This window comes from Penicillium antarcticum (assembly GCF_028974205.1).
Source record: "Penicillium antarcticum strain IBT 31339 chromosome Unknown utg000009l_segment0_segment0, whole genome shotgun sequence".
In the NCBI taxonomy this organism is placed as follows: domain Eukaryota; kingdom Fungi; phylum Ascomycota; class Eurotiomycetes; order Eurotiales; family Aspergillaceae; genus Penicillium; species Penicillium antarcticum.
The window spans coordinates 6,363,916-6,379,784 of record NW_026695307.1 but is presented as its reverse complement, the minus strand read 5'-3'; the positions used below and the strand labels follow the sequence as shown (position 1 = coordinate 6,379,784).

Here is a 15,869-nt window from a genome sequence, read left to right as displayed (position 1 = left end):
TGCCAAGACGACATGAACTGGAGAGGTAAATAGAGACTGGGGTATCAAAAGTCGCGTGGAGACGAGACTCGAATTGGTCGATCACTTCTGGCATGCACTGCCAATTGCAATTACAATGCATAGTGGTCGAATCATATTGACAAATTGTTGACAGGATTTCGCTGTATCGTGGAAGAATGCATGTTTCGAGATTTGGAGATGGAGCTGTACCCACGCCACGACAGCCAGTCTGGCTGCCCATAAAATGACCGTGACCGTGGCTTGAGGACCTTTGCCATGACTGGTATTTTAAGCGAATCGCTTGAAGATGACTTCGGGGTCCTCGTGCCATTCGTCTGCGCTGACCCACATCTACAGAATTTGGGTTAATATGACAGGTTGATCTGGATCTGGGAGGATCAACATACCTTTCTAAACGTGCTTAGTCCGGCAAGAATGCTACCACCAATCCACGTAGTATACTTGCGCTCTGCTGGTGCGGAGATTCGGATCTTCATGTCTTCAACGGCCAATCTCTTGATCTCACGCATCAATCGATCCGGGAAGTTCTTGCACAATGTTGAACCACCAGAAAGAACAATGTTGAGGTATAACGACTTGCGCAGGTCGAGATCTGTGCGAGTGATGGCGTCCTGGACAATCTGGTGCACACCAGGATACTCGAGACCAATAAGCTCAGGGTCGAAAAGGATTTCAGGTGCACGGTAGCGTTCTTGGCCGATCTATGGACAACTGTTAGCATTCTCACGATCCTTGGGATAAATGACTTAGCGGAAACTTACCTTGATCTTATGCCCATCCGGAAGAGTATAGTCGACGGCCTTTGCATCCGACTTGTGGTAGCTGTTCATCCACTCCTTTTCTTCCCGCTTCGGGTCTAACGACACATAGCAGACCTTCTCCTTGATCATGCGCACAACTTCCTTCTCAGCACTGGTGTGCAACACATGGCCAGCCTTCCGCAGCAGCAATTGCATCTGTTCTGTAACATCACGACCAGCGACATCGATTCTCCGAATACTGTTCGGGATAGCAAAGCCCTCGAAGACAGGTACGGCATGGGACACACCATCTCCAGAGTCTAAAACGACACCGGTAGTACGACCAGACGCGTACAGCGACAACACAGCCTGAATAGACATATACAGAGCCGGCACGTTAAAAGCCTCAAACATAAGCTGAGCAGCGATATCACGGTTAGCGCGCGGGTTCAGCGGCGGCTCCGTGAGGAGGACGGGGTGTTCTTCGGGGAGGGTCTTGAGTTCGTTCTCGTAGACGTAGTGCCAGATCGATTCCATATCTTCCCAATTTGTGACGATGCCATGTTCCAGTGGGTAGCGGATCTTCAAGAGACCGCGGAGTTCTTGTGCGCGTGAACCGATGAACGAGTCTCCTTCCAGACCACCAGCCATCACCCGGGGGTGTTTGGGACGGCCGACGAATGAGGGAAAGTAACATGAGGGAATTTCTTCACCTGCAAAACCTGCTCGGATTGTGCCGCTGCCATTGTCGATGACAATTGGCACGTTGTGGAGGGTGGCCTCTGCCATTGCGGGGAGTGTTTGGGGTGAGGTCGGGTAGGGAGGCGCAAGTGTGACGGCCTCTCGGCCTAGAATGGACGATTCGGGGGACCAGCGGAGTCGAATTTGTGGATAAGCGGGTTCGATGAGGTTGGTGGTTGGGCGGCGTAGTTCGTGTTTCTGATTCAGGGAGGTTTTGCGGCTTCGCGTCGGGAGTCAACAAGGAGCTTGGGCCACTTGGCCATACTTGTAAAAAGTACACTTCACAATTTATATGATAACAGTCGATATTGAAGATACAAGTTTACTGTTTAACTATAGCCAAATATAATATGATTTCTACTGAGATTCTACTGTTAACCGCAGGATATTCAATTGCCGTGAGAAAGAGGCTCTCCGTTGCGTTGGTTTGTACTATGGAAGATACACCTCAAATCCTCTTGGTCCTTAACTTTAGGTTATTTGATGTTTCCCATTCAACTCTCGTGGACTTAAAACCTTCCTCCTAAACAAGTTGGATCAAGTCGAGCCAGGTCAATAATCAAACAATCAATCGCTGTATTGCTGCATCGAACGCCAATATTTCCCATGCAAATACCAGTCGTGAATCGTGAAACCACAACGCCATGCGAGGAAAAAAGAAAAAAGAAAAAGAAGCCATAGACCATAAATGACATGCCACAATTTAGGCCATGAAAAGCAAATAAAACAATACTTAATCAAGGAAACCCAGATCGTCAGACATGAATCCCGCATGTTCATCCTGTATTTCAGGATGAGAATCAAATATCTGGGTTTTCTGAAGCTCGGCACGCGCAACAACCAAAGTCCTAATCTCCCTGATTCGTTATTAGTAAATGGGCCAAAGCTATAAAAGGTCGTAACTTACTGGACAGAGCTGCTAACCACGTATTTCTGTTCTTGCAGAATCTGCGCAAGCTCTTCCTGATGGTTGTCCGCAAGATCAGGATTGGGAACAACGATCAAAGGCGTGCCAATGCGCATGGCTGCAAGAATAGATCCAGTGCCTATAACGAGGTAAGGTTTCCGGTCAAACATTGGACATCAAAGCGAATCCGCATAGAAACGACATCAAAGTAAAACAACATCGACGTCAAACAACATAAACAAAACGAGATCAAAATGACAAAACATACCGGCATGACTGATGATGAGACCCTTCTCTTGGTCGCCTCGTTTGGTTGTCATCAATAGTTCCTCATCAAGGCTTGGCTTGGACTCGAAGCCTCCGATGGTGAGGCCATGGGCCGATTGCTTGCCGTTGGCGAACGAACTGAAGGCTTCACTGCCGCCTTTTCCGTACTGAATAAGAAGATGGGTGTATCGGCGTTCGGCCAAGGTCTCCAGGAACTGCGGAGAAAGCACTTGCTCGATGAGCTTCTCAAACGAAGCCGTAGCGCCCACGGTAACGAAGCACAACTTCATGATGGCGGTTATATAGAAATGCAATGAGACTTATAACCAGCAAATATACTTGAGAAGAAAGACTAGGAAGTCACATCGAAGCTTCGATGTCAATATGGAATCACGTGAAGCTATACACGCTAGCTCCTTTAGGCTAGCGTATCCTGCACCGCCGAACCTCGCAAAAAACATCAGAGGTTGACAACTCTTTATCCACTGTATCCCCGCAACAATGGCTTCAATTAGGTCAATGGCTCAGCCCGCCCGGCTCATGGTCCGAAGGGGTTTGATTGCTCCCTCCGTCCGGTATTTTTCGGTTTCGCCATTCAAACGCGCCCAGGAAGACCCCGTGGCACCTCCGCCGCCAAAAGAACTCACATTGGAAGAGTTTCCGCCAGTGCCGGAGTACTCGCCCGATCTCATGACTAAGGAGCTCCGATCCATGTACGATTTGATGTCGCCCGAGGAGCGTGCGGATTTCGACGCGGAGAATACCCGCATGGTCGCCGAATTCAATGACCCTGCGAAGCGATCTGCAGCCTTCGCGCTGATTGAGAAGGAATTGCAGCAGATCGACAAGGCAGAGGATATGCGCTTCGAGGATATCCGCCCCCGGACGCCTGGTTTCTGGGCCGAGGACGATCCCGATGAAATGGCTCAGGTCGAGGATGGTGACGAGGAAGTCAACGACGACGAAATCACATCCATGGCACACACAGAAATGGAGTTGCATCGCGAGATGCGCGAGTACGCGCGCATTACAGCATGGGACATGCCAATGCTGAGCAGTAAGTTTCGTTTCCTTGGACAAGCCTCCCTTTCCATCCGCTAATCGTGAACTTCAGAGCTCGCCAAGCCCTTCTCTCTGCCTCCCTCCAACCACATTCTCCGATTCCGCTACACCACCTACATGGGTGAGCAGCACCCTGCCGAGCCCAAGGTCGTTATGGAACTCGCCTCCCAAGATTTGACCCCCAAGTACCTCACCGAAGCCCAGCGCCAAACATTCCTCAAGCTGGCTGGTACACGCTACAATCCCCAGACCGACATTGTTCGCATGTCCAGTGAGAAGTATGGCTCGCGCGCCCAGAATAAGCGCTACCTAGCCGACCTCGTCAACTCACTGATCAAGGAGGCCAAGGAGGGTGACTCCTTCGCTGATATTCCCCTCGACCTCCGTCACCACAAGCCCAAGGTCCGCCTTGAATTCCCCGAGTCCTGGAATATGACCGATGCCCGTCGGGAGCAGCTCGCCGCTCGCCGCAGGGAGCGTCTTGCCGCCGAGCAGACCCGCGAGGCTCTGGTAGATGGTAACAACATTATCTCGGATGCTATCAAGGTCCTGCCTTCGCTCAACCCCGCCCTCAACGCTAAGGCTACCGAGGAGCGGGAACGTGTCGCGGTCAAGGTTGGTGCCCGCAAGAAGGTTGCTGGCCGCCGGTAGGAGACGTTCATAGACTGTATATTGGGTGTGTTTGAAAAGCTGTTGTCAGACATTTGCGAGGCGCGGGCGCATATTTTAGGATCTTTGGCATCTATTATTTTTTCAAATGTACTATAGTCATTTTATTCAATGCATTGGCGACTCGCTGTGTTACCCGTCCATTGTAGCTTACCTATCTGCCTGTCTGCTCTACATGAGCGACTACTGTTTCTATCCAACAAGAGCGTAGGAATGCTTCTACGAAGGAGAACAGTCGAAACTGTGAATGTATTTCATTGGGACACTACCCCAGAGCCGGATGACACCACTTCATAACGCCCATGGGGATCTCCATCCCACCAGTGCACCGTTGAAACATTAAACAAGAACCGGTGAACGTGTCACCAAAAGCAAACGCAGATTTGGGTACCTGGCAGCCCAATCAAGAAAAAACAACAAAAGAAACACAAAACGAAATCCCAGTAGAAACATCACGCCGTCTTTCATCTGCCCTGATAGATAAAAGTATCATATTTGTTCAATGTTGTCCATGTCTCACTCGATAGAAAAATAGCCAAATCACAATGCTGGCAATAAAAAATTATCATGACTTGTCAGGCACAGGACATAGTAAGCAGTTCCACGAGCCATAAGTATTTTCACTTGACAGACCACGAACAAAGAAACACTTCGTTGGATCAGATGATATGATATGTACACACTCATATGGACAGCAAGGCTGCTACACATGGTAGAGCGGCGGCGAAGTCGTCATTCATGTGAAAGCAGTGACAATATCATTCAGTGGGTGTGGGAGACGTTGGAATAGGAAGAAGGAAAACTGCGGATGACAGTGGCAGAGCGCTGGTGCTGATTAGAATCGGCTACAAGGCCAGCAGGCTGAGAGCCAATGGAGCGAGTAGCGGCACAAGCAGGCAGAGGAGCAGTAACACGGGCAGTTGGTGGGCTGATTGGGGTTCCAACGGCGCCCCAGGCATCGCGAATGTCATTCTCTTCAAGAGGGTCGCTTTCGGAGACGATGTCACTCAGGGGAGACTTGGAATCAGAACGGACAGCCTGGTTGCTAAAGGACGAAGCCTGGGTACCGGCAGCCGATTCATTGTTTCCATCCAAGTCAGCTAGAGCAGAGAATGAACCCATCTGTATGTACAGGTCTGTAGGAAGCTTGACACCACCATCGACGGAGGAGTGATTCAGCTTGTGCTGCTGGTGACTAGGGCGGGACTTCGACCTTAGATGAGTCTTATCAACGGGGTTAGAGGCATCTGGGAATCCATGCTCGAAAGGGTCTTTGGACACAGTCAGGTTATCGACATTCGCAGATGGGGAGCGGTAAGAGCTACCAGTGTCCATAAGATTGGCGTTGGGGTTGGCAAGAGTCGGCATGACAAACTGAGCCTGGGTGCTGATAGGGACCATTGCATTTGCGAGTGCGCCCCTCTGGAGGAATTCAGTGTAGCCAGTGCTATCAGTTGTCGAAGCACTATCGTAGATAGAGGAATGAAAGGACGTAATGGTTTCAGGGAGAACGGAGGCAGGGAGAATGCTCTTTCCCTTGGTCTGACGGCTCTTCCATCCTGAGGTGTTGCGGGGTCCACGGGGGTGAGCAGCACCGCCGTTCGGGGGGCCGTGAAAAGGAGAACGCTGCTTAGGCTGCGGGGCCGGGCCCTTGATCTCGGGGGTAGGAGTACCAGGGAACTGGATTCCTGGAGTAGATGACTGAGACTGCTCGGTGATTGCAAGGCGGGAAGTAGTTCGGTATTGTTGAACAGGGTGAACGAGGCTCTCAACGCCATGCTTTTCGCGGAACCAGCGGGGAATATCGCGCAGGCCTAACTTCTCCAACAGCTCGGGTTGAGTGGGCATGTCGTGCTTGTAAAGACAACCTGTGTTGTGAGATATTAGTCAAGATTCTCAGATATCGTGTTTATCAAATGATGTACCCTGCTGAGAGTAGTCACATTCGCCGTGGCGGATCCAGTAAGAACAGTATATCTTCTTAGGGTGAACCCCCTGTGTGAGAAATATCAGCAATATGAACCATGACGCGTTAGATGGGTGTTGAAACACACATTGGGTCTGGCAATCTGCCCATTGTTGGCCTGGAAAGCAGGGGCAAGAGGGGACATCACGGTGTTGCTTACTATGGTGCTGGAGGGAGTGGGAACATTCTCAGCCTCAGCAAGACCTTTGTACAAGATGGCCTGGACAGACAGACGCGTAGTGGCAGTAACGGTCTCGTCATTCACAACGCGGGTCAAGGAGTCCTTCAACTCGGCGAGAGCCTCTGGGCCCTTGACAAAGGGGAGTGCAGTAGAGAGACCTTCAAGATCCCAAGGCTCAGTACGCCGGGTGGCCACACCACAGCTGGTCATACCCTGAGTATCACCTGCCTCCAAAGTGCGAGCGACACCACGAATGGAGATGTGAGCTGGAAGCTCGTCAACGGGAACCAGGGGGGTCATGGTACCATCCTCGCGGGTAGCAAAGAACCTTGGGTTCCTATGGGGAGGCATAATGACAAGAGCAAAAGAATGATATCTGTGGACGAGGCAGAATCTAACGAAAATGTAACGACGAGAGGCTTCTCGCATGGAGTGCGAGACGCAATGATGATGAAGGAGAGAGGTCTCTAGAGAGATGGTAAAGACAGAAAGATAAAGAAAGAAAGAGAAAAAGAGAAAGAAGAGGAGAGGAAGAAAAAGAAAAAAAACCATTTGGAAAGTGACAGAAAAGCTCCCAGTTTGGACCAGCAACAATTCCTGTCAGGTCGCGAGTTTCCAACATGAGAAAGCCCGATCAAATTCACCGCTTAGATCCTTTGAAAGTCTCATCAACAGCACTATTTGAAGCTACAAAGAATAGGATTCTCCTTTCTGGTTTAGACAATGGAAATCTAGCACAATATATGGATATCTCGACAAAGACTGATGTATCTGGTGGAGCTAAGCCATGCAGTCGAGATAAGGTGTGGTAACTCTTGATCTGCGTGTGATAATAAAGAGCAAGCCCGGGCACAAAGAGCTTCTGTTAGGTTTGTGCATATATGGCCCAGCAATTTGGCCATATTAACCGTTGCCATGAATCTCGCTAGTCTGGGATCATGAATATTGCATAGAACAGACCCGGCGGCATAATCCCCACGAGAGCTTCATATTGGTTTATTAAGCATAGAGTCCAGTATAAAACTGGACCTTCTATGCTGGGTGCGGCTTCCTTGCATTGAATATGCTTGTCTTAATGTGATGCATGTCTTGTAGCTATGTTTTATAATGAGCGTCATGCTGCTTCCCTGGTATATTAGAACACAAAGGAAAGAACCAATTGTCAATCTCACCCCGGAGATCAGCTTTGGAGATATAGGGTGAGGCACATGATATATATTCCTGATCCAAGATTTCGACACCCGTTACCCTGAGCTCCATACGACGGAATATCCTACCTCCAAACCAAGGAGATTGGTTCCTGCCATTTCCCACTGATATTTGTACCAGCTCCTGTTATCAAGAAAGAAAACATCTCTTTGAATCCCAATAGCTCACCATTCTGCCGATACCCAAGCATAATTTCCCTTTCCAAATATCAAATCCACACCAAAATTCTTTTTCAATAAGCTTGACAGCCCAAACAGACAACACAAACCGTTCCATACTGCTTTGCTCTCATGTTGTCGTCGTGCTGGAAACAGTGACGTCATGACAAGTCATCAGGTGACTTGTCTTGACCTAATTTGAGTGTTATTAAAAAACTAACGGCCGCATGTAGGACACCACACACTTGCAGCCTGTCAACCTGCCAAATAAGAAGAGAGATAAAATCAAAATAATTAGGACCTGAAATTTGAGAATCGAAGCCTAGTTCACATTGGTTTGCCGGCTTCTCTCTGGTCAGCGGGTCATTTCTCCGCGCTCGTGAGTTCCAGCAACCTTTTTTTTTTCTCGCATACTCGCTGCTGGATCTTTGCTTTCCGGGTTCTAAAGGCTTGCTGGCAGAGTTTAATTTTCACCTATACGTACTTACCCCAGAACTGTGTCAGTGTGTCAATTATGGGTTGCGTACCCCGTTCCCTCTCCATTTCATATTTTGGCTGTAAAAGACCAGACGTTAAACCCGCCAGAAGCTGGAAAAATATTTATTTAGCTCTTTCTATTTGAAAATGAGGAATGTAATCACCCAATCACAATAGATGGTGCGACTACGGCATCTGCTTACTCCCTTCTTGTGCTTAAGCTGACAATCCGGCAGCGTGTAAGGGTGGGGGTAGATCTCCAGGTTTCGGAGCACTCCCATTCTACGAAGCATTTAAACCACACTTGGTAAAGTCGTTTTGATTTTTGAAGCTCTGGAAAAGGGCGGGAATAAGAGTTTTGGTGATAATGTTCCGACTTTAGCGTAGTCCCAATGGCGGTGCGCCGGTTTAGCAAGCCCAGTGAGTCAAGCTGCGAGTACACATTAGGATCTTCCCCAAATTGTCTAACCACTCGTATTCATTTGCCTTTGGGTATCGTCAAGAAATTGTTCATAATGTTCACAATAAAGACATGTTTGCTGCTTAGTCGAACGTTAATACTAATATCTACAACAACTTCCACAGGATACTGGAACCATCTGGCCAACTTTACATATTGGAGTGAGTATTTGAAACATTCATTACTCGAAAACAAATGGGTATCTTAACTAGGGCATTTCTCCCCTGAACGCTTCACCGCCACCTCCCCGTTTTAAATGGAGTTATGTTTTTCTTTTGTAGTCATTGACTCCCCCTTTCCCCCAACGAAATGAGACCGATTAATGTAGCTTGATCATCGAAGTGATTGTAGAGGCTCTCTTCACAAGGCAAGCAGAAAAACCGAGACTTACCGCTCAACCATTGAGGGCAGTGCTCTCCGTTAGGTCTACACCCTTTTGGCCCACCTCTGGACGAGGCGAGGCCGAAGTGACTGCCAACTGAGGACGAACGAGTCCAGCAGCATCCAGCTGGTTTAGCTTCCCTTTTTTGCGCTCTTGTTGCGCAGTGGAGTACAAAATACCAGAGAGGTAATTTCTGGCAATACTGATGAGGCCCGGGTCTTCGTTGCTGGCTTTTAATGCGGCCATCATTCGCTTCACCTGGACAGTGGATTGCAGATGCGGGCACACCCGCCGGGCCGAGAAGTGCGCCACACCGCATAATCCACAGTATTCATAGCCTGCTCGGCGCAGTGGACAATAACCAGGAGCGTGGTTCTGCTTGCAGGCAACACATATATGGTATGGGTCCGATGCACCATCGGTACCCATTGAAGTGGGGGGCGATAATTTCACGCGGCAGAATTTGCGGGCTGGATAGTCAAGTTAGTAAAATGTTTTCAATAAGTAGATACAATTTTAAACCAGATCAACGTGGTAGCAATGCATACAAGGAGAGGAAGATTCTTACATGGCGTCTGTGGAGCAGTATCCAGATCGTTCACGTCGGCACTCATGTTTATGTCCACATCGGACTCACTCTCGTCGACGTCGTTCTGCGCCTGGAATTCAATGTCTTCCTCACGGGCAGGCTTGCGCATTTTGACGGGTGGCGCAGGAGGAGGGCTGGAGCTTCCCCGGTATTCTTCGTCTTCCTGACGGTTGTTGTAACTGATCTTCGTACGCTTTCGTTTACCTCGACCCAGTCCCTCGGCTTGACGATTGATTTCCTCTTGGGCTTCGCGCTCTCGCTCCTGAAGAATCCTCTCCCAGGCCGTGATATCCACGGGTACGTCTTCCGTCTCTACCACTTCATCCAATGTACCGCCGTCCTTTTGCCAGACCCGGGCGAAACTGAATTGTGGCTGCTCTCCTGCAGCCGAACTCGAACCAGCCTCGTTGGCGATTTGGTCGGTCTGTTCAGCCTGGCTTCGGTCCAGCAGTTTATCAATGGAGTCTGCGTCATATTCGATATCAGTAGAATTGTCATCAGTAAACAACGCCTGAGCACCGTGCTTCAAGATGGATTCTAGGTCTTCCTCCTCATCATCAACGTCCATCCGCTCGATGAGCACGTGATCGAGTGCCATCTTGTTTTTGCCCTTTTGCATGATCTTTTCTTCCACGGTCGCACGCATCACCAGATGAAACACGAGAACGGTATTCTTCTGTCCGATTCGGTGCGCACGCGACAAAGCTTGCATATCTTGCTTCGGGTTGAAATCAGGATCCATGATGATGACAGTGTCTGCAGTGGCAAGGTTGATACCAACACCACCAGATCGTGTGGAGAGCAGGAAAGCAAAATAGGGGGATTCCGGTGCGTTGAAGTCGTCAATCCGCTTCTGCTTATCTCTCGAGGCCATGCCTCCATCCAGACGACAGTACTTAAGCCCAAGGCCATTAAGGAAGTCTTCGACGATATCCAAGTTCCGCAAGAACTGACTGAAGATGAGTACTCGGTTTCCACGCTGGTGAAGCTGGGGAAGCATCAAGCTCAACAGCTTCAGCTTGCCAGATGCTTCAACCAACTGTTTGTGAGAATTCTCGACATCATAAGTTTGTTCCTCGATGTCTTCGCTGTACACGAAGGGGTGACACAGGCATTTTCGCAACTGCATCAAGATGTTGTTCAAATTCTGTCGGTCTTTCTTCGGCACTGGGCCAGATTGCCTCTTGCAAATGGCTTTGATGAGAAGCGGATTCTTCTCAAGAATCGACTTGTACAGCTTCTTCTGCACAACCGACATGGAAATTGGAATGATAATCTGCACCATTGGGGGAAGGAAAGGCAAGACCTCTGCTTTGGTGCGACGCAGGAAACACGGTCGGATCATGCTATGGAGCTCCCTAATGGCCTCCTGGTCAAGGGCTCCTCCATACTTCTCCTCCAGGTCTTCGGCGTCTTTGCTGCGATCAAGGAATTGGAGCAGATTGAACAATTCGCGAATGTTGTTCTGAAGGGGTGTGCCGGTAAGAAGAACTTTGAAGCCGAAGCTCATATTGACAAGGCGATCATAGAGCAAGGTCTTATCGCTCTTGAGGCGCTGTCCTTCGTCGACTACCAGACCAGCCCAATTGACCTTACCAAGAACACGCTTTGCATCATCGTCAATCATACTTTCGTATGATGCAATGACGACATGGCAACACAGTTCTTTTTCATCGTTAAACATCTCAAACTCTCTGGCGGTTTCACGAGAAAACGCACTTCCGTACCATGCGACAACCCGGACCTTGGGCGACCACGTCTTGATCTCGCGCCGCCAGTTCGGGACAGTTGAATTGGGAACGACGACCAAGAAAGGCCAGCACTCATGGTTCTCAATCAAAGCCGAAAAGAGAGTCAAGACTTGAATGGTTTTTCCAAGTCCCATGTCATCAGCAAGAATGGCATTTGTTTGCCGAAGAAACATGTAGTAAAGCCAGTTCACACCGTCCATTTGGTACTCCATGAGTTCACCACCGACAACAAGCGCTGGCTGTGATCGCAGCACGAGACTCTGTTCAAAATTTTGGGAACGGGCAATCGCAAGCCGCTTCTTGAGCTCGCTTGGCTTTGGAGGACGTATCTCATCTCGAAGGACCCAGTCAACGAGAGCAGTCTTGAAGTCTTGCAATCGTTCGTAATCACTTGGAGGTTCTTCCCAAACCGAGTCTTCATAAGGCAACCCTTTGTACTTGACATATGCAGATTCGATCATATGGGGATTTGTGGTGTCTTCAGGGAAGCTGGCCTCATCCAAGTATTTCACCATGAAGACGACGTCAACTCGCAGATTGTCTTCGGGAATTGCCTCCTCGGCAGTCCATCTGGGTTTGGCTGCTCTGGCATGCCGGAAAAATGAGTTGAGCATTGCTTTGGGGGTCAATTTCCAGACCCAGTCTCCGGGCATCCAAGTGACACGGAAATAGGACTTGTTTTTCCACTTGACAAGATATTCCTTATCAATCTCTGCTTTGATTTCGACCAAATTATTCTTGGAATTAGGGTCAATAGGCCGCCATGCGACCAGACCACCAATTTCACCAGGAGCATCGGAGCAATTCTTGCATTGCCAGCCGTCGCTAGGAAACTTGGTACGATCTTGCTCACCGTCACCTGGAAGATGATCGAGATGGAACGCTCTCTCGCAAGTGGTGCATCTGACCATGATATTGTCAATATTGTTCACACGGGACATATCAACAGGGGTAGTTGGGTCGGTGCCACTGTTAGCTTGTCGCAATTCTTGCTCTTCCCGAGGCGTAAGCCGCTCTCGCAACGGCTTTGACATTGGGCCTTCCTTCCTGCAAACAGCGCAGTGACCCAAGTGAGGAACCAGGTCATGTTGTTCGGTGGCAGCTCCCACACAATAACGGCACTGAAGAACAAATACACCCTCGTCAACCTTGGTGACCAGATGCTTCCGAGCCGATCGAGACCCAAGGCAAACCTGATGGAAGGTTGAGGTGCAACCCTGGCAGAACACCAATGGACCTTTCTCTGTATCATCCTCATAATCTCCGCAAACTTTACAGGCTTCATTGTGACGAACTCTGAATTCATCGTGTTCTGGAAGTGCATGAAAGGTTTCCTTCGCGCCGGAGTATTTTTGAACTTTTGGTGCTCCCTCGAATGCTGAATATTCGTCATTTTCACTTCGTTCTTGCAGATTGCGCCTGGTGGTCTTTCGCATGCGAGATGAAGCCCTTGTTCCCTTTGTCTCTGCAAACGATTCTTCAGATAAGTACCGGGTAGCGGCCATGTTCTTTGCGCGTCGTCTCAACCTACGGCGACGACCATCACTTGGTTCATCGTCATCATCATCTGAGAGTTCATCTGATTCAATGTCACTCTCAATAGGATATTCTTCCTCTTCTTCGTCATTGTCGTCATCACTGCGATAGTATGCTGCGAACGAGGCTTGTGTTGCCGCTCGCCGGGGCCTAGCACTGGCATTGGTACCTCCGTACTCCATCGACCAATCTATGCCAGAATCGTGATCGTCATAGCCAGGTGCATCGCCACCAAAACGACTCAAAGTGCGGGGGGTGTCCATGGAAAGAGGATCGGGTGATTCACGATACTTTTGTTGGAATTCACGCAATGCTTCGGAGCCATTGCTTCGATTCATGAGGCGATCGACGGTCATCTATGAAAGTCAACATTCGTCAATGAGATTCAGGCAAGCCTGCTTGGTACTGACTGCCAGAAGTTCGCCACTTTTCATCCGCACAGTGAGCCTTCGCTCACTTGACGTTGTGTCTATTCCGAGTACACGGTGTGCGGTGAAGTGACCTGGCAAGTATTCATACTGCTCAGGATTGTCAACTGTTGGGGGTATGATTTCAAAAGACATGTTTGTCTTGCTGCTGGCTGAGCTCCGGGTGAGCTCTGTCCTATGATCGGTTTGCTCGTTGTCGCTGCGAGTGATTCCTGGGGTGAGAAATGTGGAGACTTCAAGATGCTAGCTATCCAGCGATAATCACCTCGGGTTCTGAAGAGACAGTTTTGTCTGCAGAAGGCACTGTGAATTTATGTTTCACGAAACCCCAGGATGCTGCAGGAACCGCCGAGCGGCTCCAACAAGAGGGTTGGATCAAATCGGCAAATGAAGAGGAAATGCAATTGACGTAGGTGTAACGGAAATTCCAGGGAAAGGGGTCTCGGGAGGACGATACCAATGCAGTATCAACTGCAGATTAAACCATCCGCAAAGCAAACAAACTGCGAGTTAATTGTCTTCGGAGAAGTACAACGCGCCGCGCGATGCGATAACGATAAGCGGAAAAATGTTACCCCGCACTCGATATCTCCGAAAAACTTCTCGAGTTTCGAGAGACAAGCGAAGATGTTGGCCAATATCGCGAGATCAGGATGGAAATTACCATTGCAACCGCTCGGTCCGTTTGTACGATATGCTTCTTTGAATTCGGCTATTGGAAGAGGAATTCGCAGGGAAGCAGGGTACTCGGATGAGAGAGATGGACGAGAGAGTGAGAGACGAGGCCGCGATTCTCGATTTTCAAAAGACCAATACGAGCCCCGAAAATACGGCAAACGACAGTACGCGGAATCAAACGATTCAAATTCAAATCGCAGGCAAACCTTCCGGCAATCCAATGACTCCCCTTTTACACCACGAGCGCGATCTGAGCCGTTCCCCGATTCACCTCGAAATGATCAAGGCCGACGATTTTCACGACGAGACAAATCTGCTTACAATGAATTCGATCAAGACGAGTTTATTCGAACGGGCAGCTTCCAAGGCCTACCTCGTGAACACCAGTCACGATTCCGCGAACGCGAGCCCCGTCGTGACCGTGATACCCCATTCGGTGAACGCAAGCCTACATTTAGAGAACATGAATCTCAATTTCGTGATCGCGAGCCAAGATTTGACCGGCGTCAAGATGCAAGCTTTGGAAGACAATCCAGAGACAGGCCCGAGGCACCCAAGGAGAAAGAATCCAAGTCTCGAGCACACAAGGTTACTCGCGGAATGCCGGAGCGAGTGAAAGAGAACGTCAAAGTTCCGGACACGGTTCCCTATACTACACCAGCCTCGGAGTTCATCTATGGAACCAGTGCCGTGGAAGCGGCACTGCGTTGTAGCCGACGTCAACTATACAAACTCTACATCTATCAAGCGGCAGAGGAGGAGCTAAGCGCAGGGAAGGTCACGATTCGCAAACTAGCACTGTCCAAGAACGTTGGAGTCAAGATGGCATTTGCAGGATGGGACCGACTTATGGATAAGATGAGTGCAGGGCGACCCCACAATGGCTGCATTCTAGAGGCATCACCCTTGCCCAAGCTGCCCGTGCGTGGCTTCCAGGCCGTTGATTCTATATCCGAAGAGAACTTCCGGGTCGAGCTGGCACCCCAGACTCGGGAAGAAGCTGCGGTAAATGGCACGGACGATCGCGTCCCGATCCATCAACCTCCACCCCCGCATGAGGGCCAGCGATACCCAGTCGCATTGTTGTTGGATGGAGTCGTCGATCCTGGTAATATGGGCGCTATCATCCGCTCGTCCTATTTTCTGGGAATCGATGCTATCGTCTTGGCGGGCCGAAACTCCGCGCCTCTGTCCCCTGTGACGATCAAGGCGTCTGCTGGTGCAGCCGAAAACATGCCCATTCTGCATGTGCGAAATGAAGTTGACTTCATTCAACGCTCGCAGAAGAATGGCTGGAAATTCTACGCTGCTGATGCGCTCGGGCCCGGATCTGTCTCTATGGACGCGTCCAGTGGCAATCTACCAATCATGACCTCTCCCAGCGTGGTGATGATGGGCAGTGAGGGGTCTGGATTAAGCTCGCATATCAAGTCGCACGCGGATGCAACGGTCAGCATTCCGGGCGCTCGTCATAGCCCCGTGCTTGGTGTTCAATCGGACCCTGCCCGTATCGACAGTCTAAATGTGAGTGTTGCCGCGGCGCTCTTGATGGAGAAGTTCCTACAAACCCCACTTGCAGTGGCGGAAACACCGAAGAGGGAGAAGAAGGAGACTGTCAAGATGTGGTGATCACTGTAATAATAATCA

The 15,869-nt window shown here is 49.7% G+C and overlaps 6 protein-coding genes across 6 annotated transcripts; 2 read left to right on the top strand and 4 right to left on the bottom strand.

The window, feature by feature from the left end:
• Positions 1-288: 288 nt before the first annotated feature.
• Positions 289-1,550, bottom strand: N7508_010760 (actin-related protein ArpA; the record flags this gene model as incomplete). Its single annotated transcript, XM_058468820.1, has 3 exons — positions 289-351; positions 408-722; positions 783-1,550. 3 exons carry the CDS (start codon positions 1,548-1,550, stop codon positions 289-291), a joined length of 1,146 nt encoding a protein of 381 aa, XP_058316666.1.
• Positions 1,551-2,235: 685 nt separating this feature from the next.
• On the bottom strand, positions 2,236-2,966 carry alg13 (N-acetylglucosaminyldiphosphodolichol N-acetylglucosaminyltransferase catalytic subunit ALG13; the record flags this gene model as incomplete). The annotated part of the gene is made up of 3 exons (XM_058468819.1): positions 2,236-2,359; positions 2,410-2,548; positions 2,678-2,966. 3 exons carry the CDS (start codon positions 2,964-2,966, stop codon positions 2,236-2,238), a joined length of 552 nt encoding a protein of 183 aa, XP_058316665.1.
• A 211-nt stretch (positions 2,967-3,177) lies between these two features.
• On the top strand, positions 3,178-4,389 carry N7508_010758 (mitochondrial 37S ribosomal protein mS35; the record flags this gene model as incomplete). Its single annotated transcript, XM_058468818.1, has 2 exons — positions 3,178-3,733; positions 3,791-4,389. The coding sequence occupies 2 exons, from the start codon at positions 3,178-3,180 to the stop codon at positions 4,387-4,389; spliced, it is 1,155 nt and encodes a 384-aa protein (XP_058316664.1).
• A 780-nt stretch (positions 4,390-5,169) lies between these two features.
• Positions 5,170-6,905, bottom strand: N7508_010757 (uncharacterized protein; the record flags this gene model as incomplete). The annotated part of the gene is made up of 3 exons (XM_058468817.1): positions 5,170-6,275; positions 6,333-6,402; positions 6,462-6,905. The coding sequence occupies 3 exons, from the start codon at positions 6,903-6,905 to the stop codon at positions 5,170-5,172; spliced, it is 1,620 nt and encodes a 539-aa protein (XP_058316663.1).
• Positions 6,906-9,252: 2,347 nt separating this feature from the next.
• Positions 9,253-13,679, bottom strand: N7508_010756 (uncharacterized protein; the record flags this gene model as incomplete). Its single annotated transcript, XM_058468816.1, has 3 exons — positions 9,253-9,710; positions 9,809-13,472; positions 13,527-13,679. 3 exons carry the CDS (start codon positions 13,677-13,679, stop codon positions 9,253-9,255), a joined length of 4,275 nt encoding a protein of 1,424 aa, XP_058316662.1.
• A 324-nt stretch (positions 13,680-14,003) lies between these two features.
• On the top strand, positions 14,004-15,851 carry N7508_010755 (RNA methyltransferase, TrmH family; the record flags this gene model as incomplete). Its single annotated transcript, XM_058468815.1, has 1 exon — positions 14,004-15,851. One exon carries the CDS (start codon positions 14,004-14,006, stop codon positions 15,849-15,851), a length of 1,848 nt encoding a protein of 615 aa, XP_058316661.1.
• Positions 15,852-15,869: the final 18 nt, after the last annotated feature.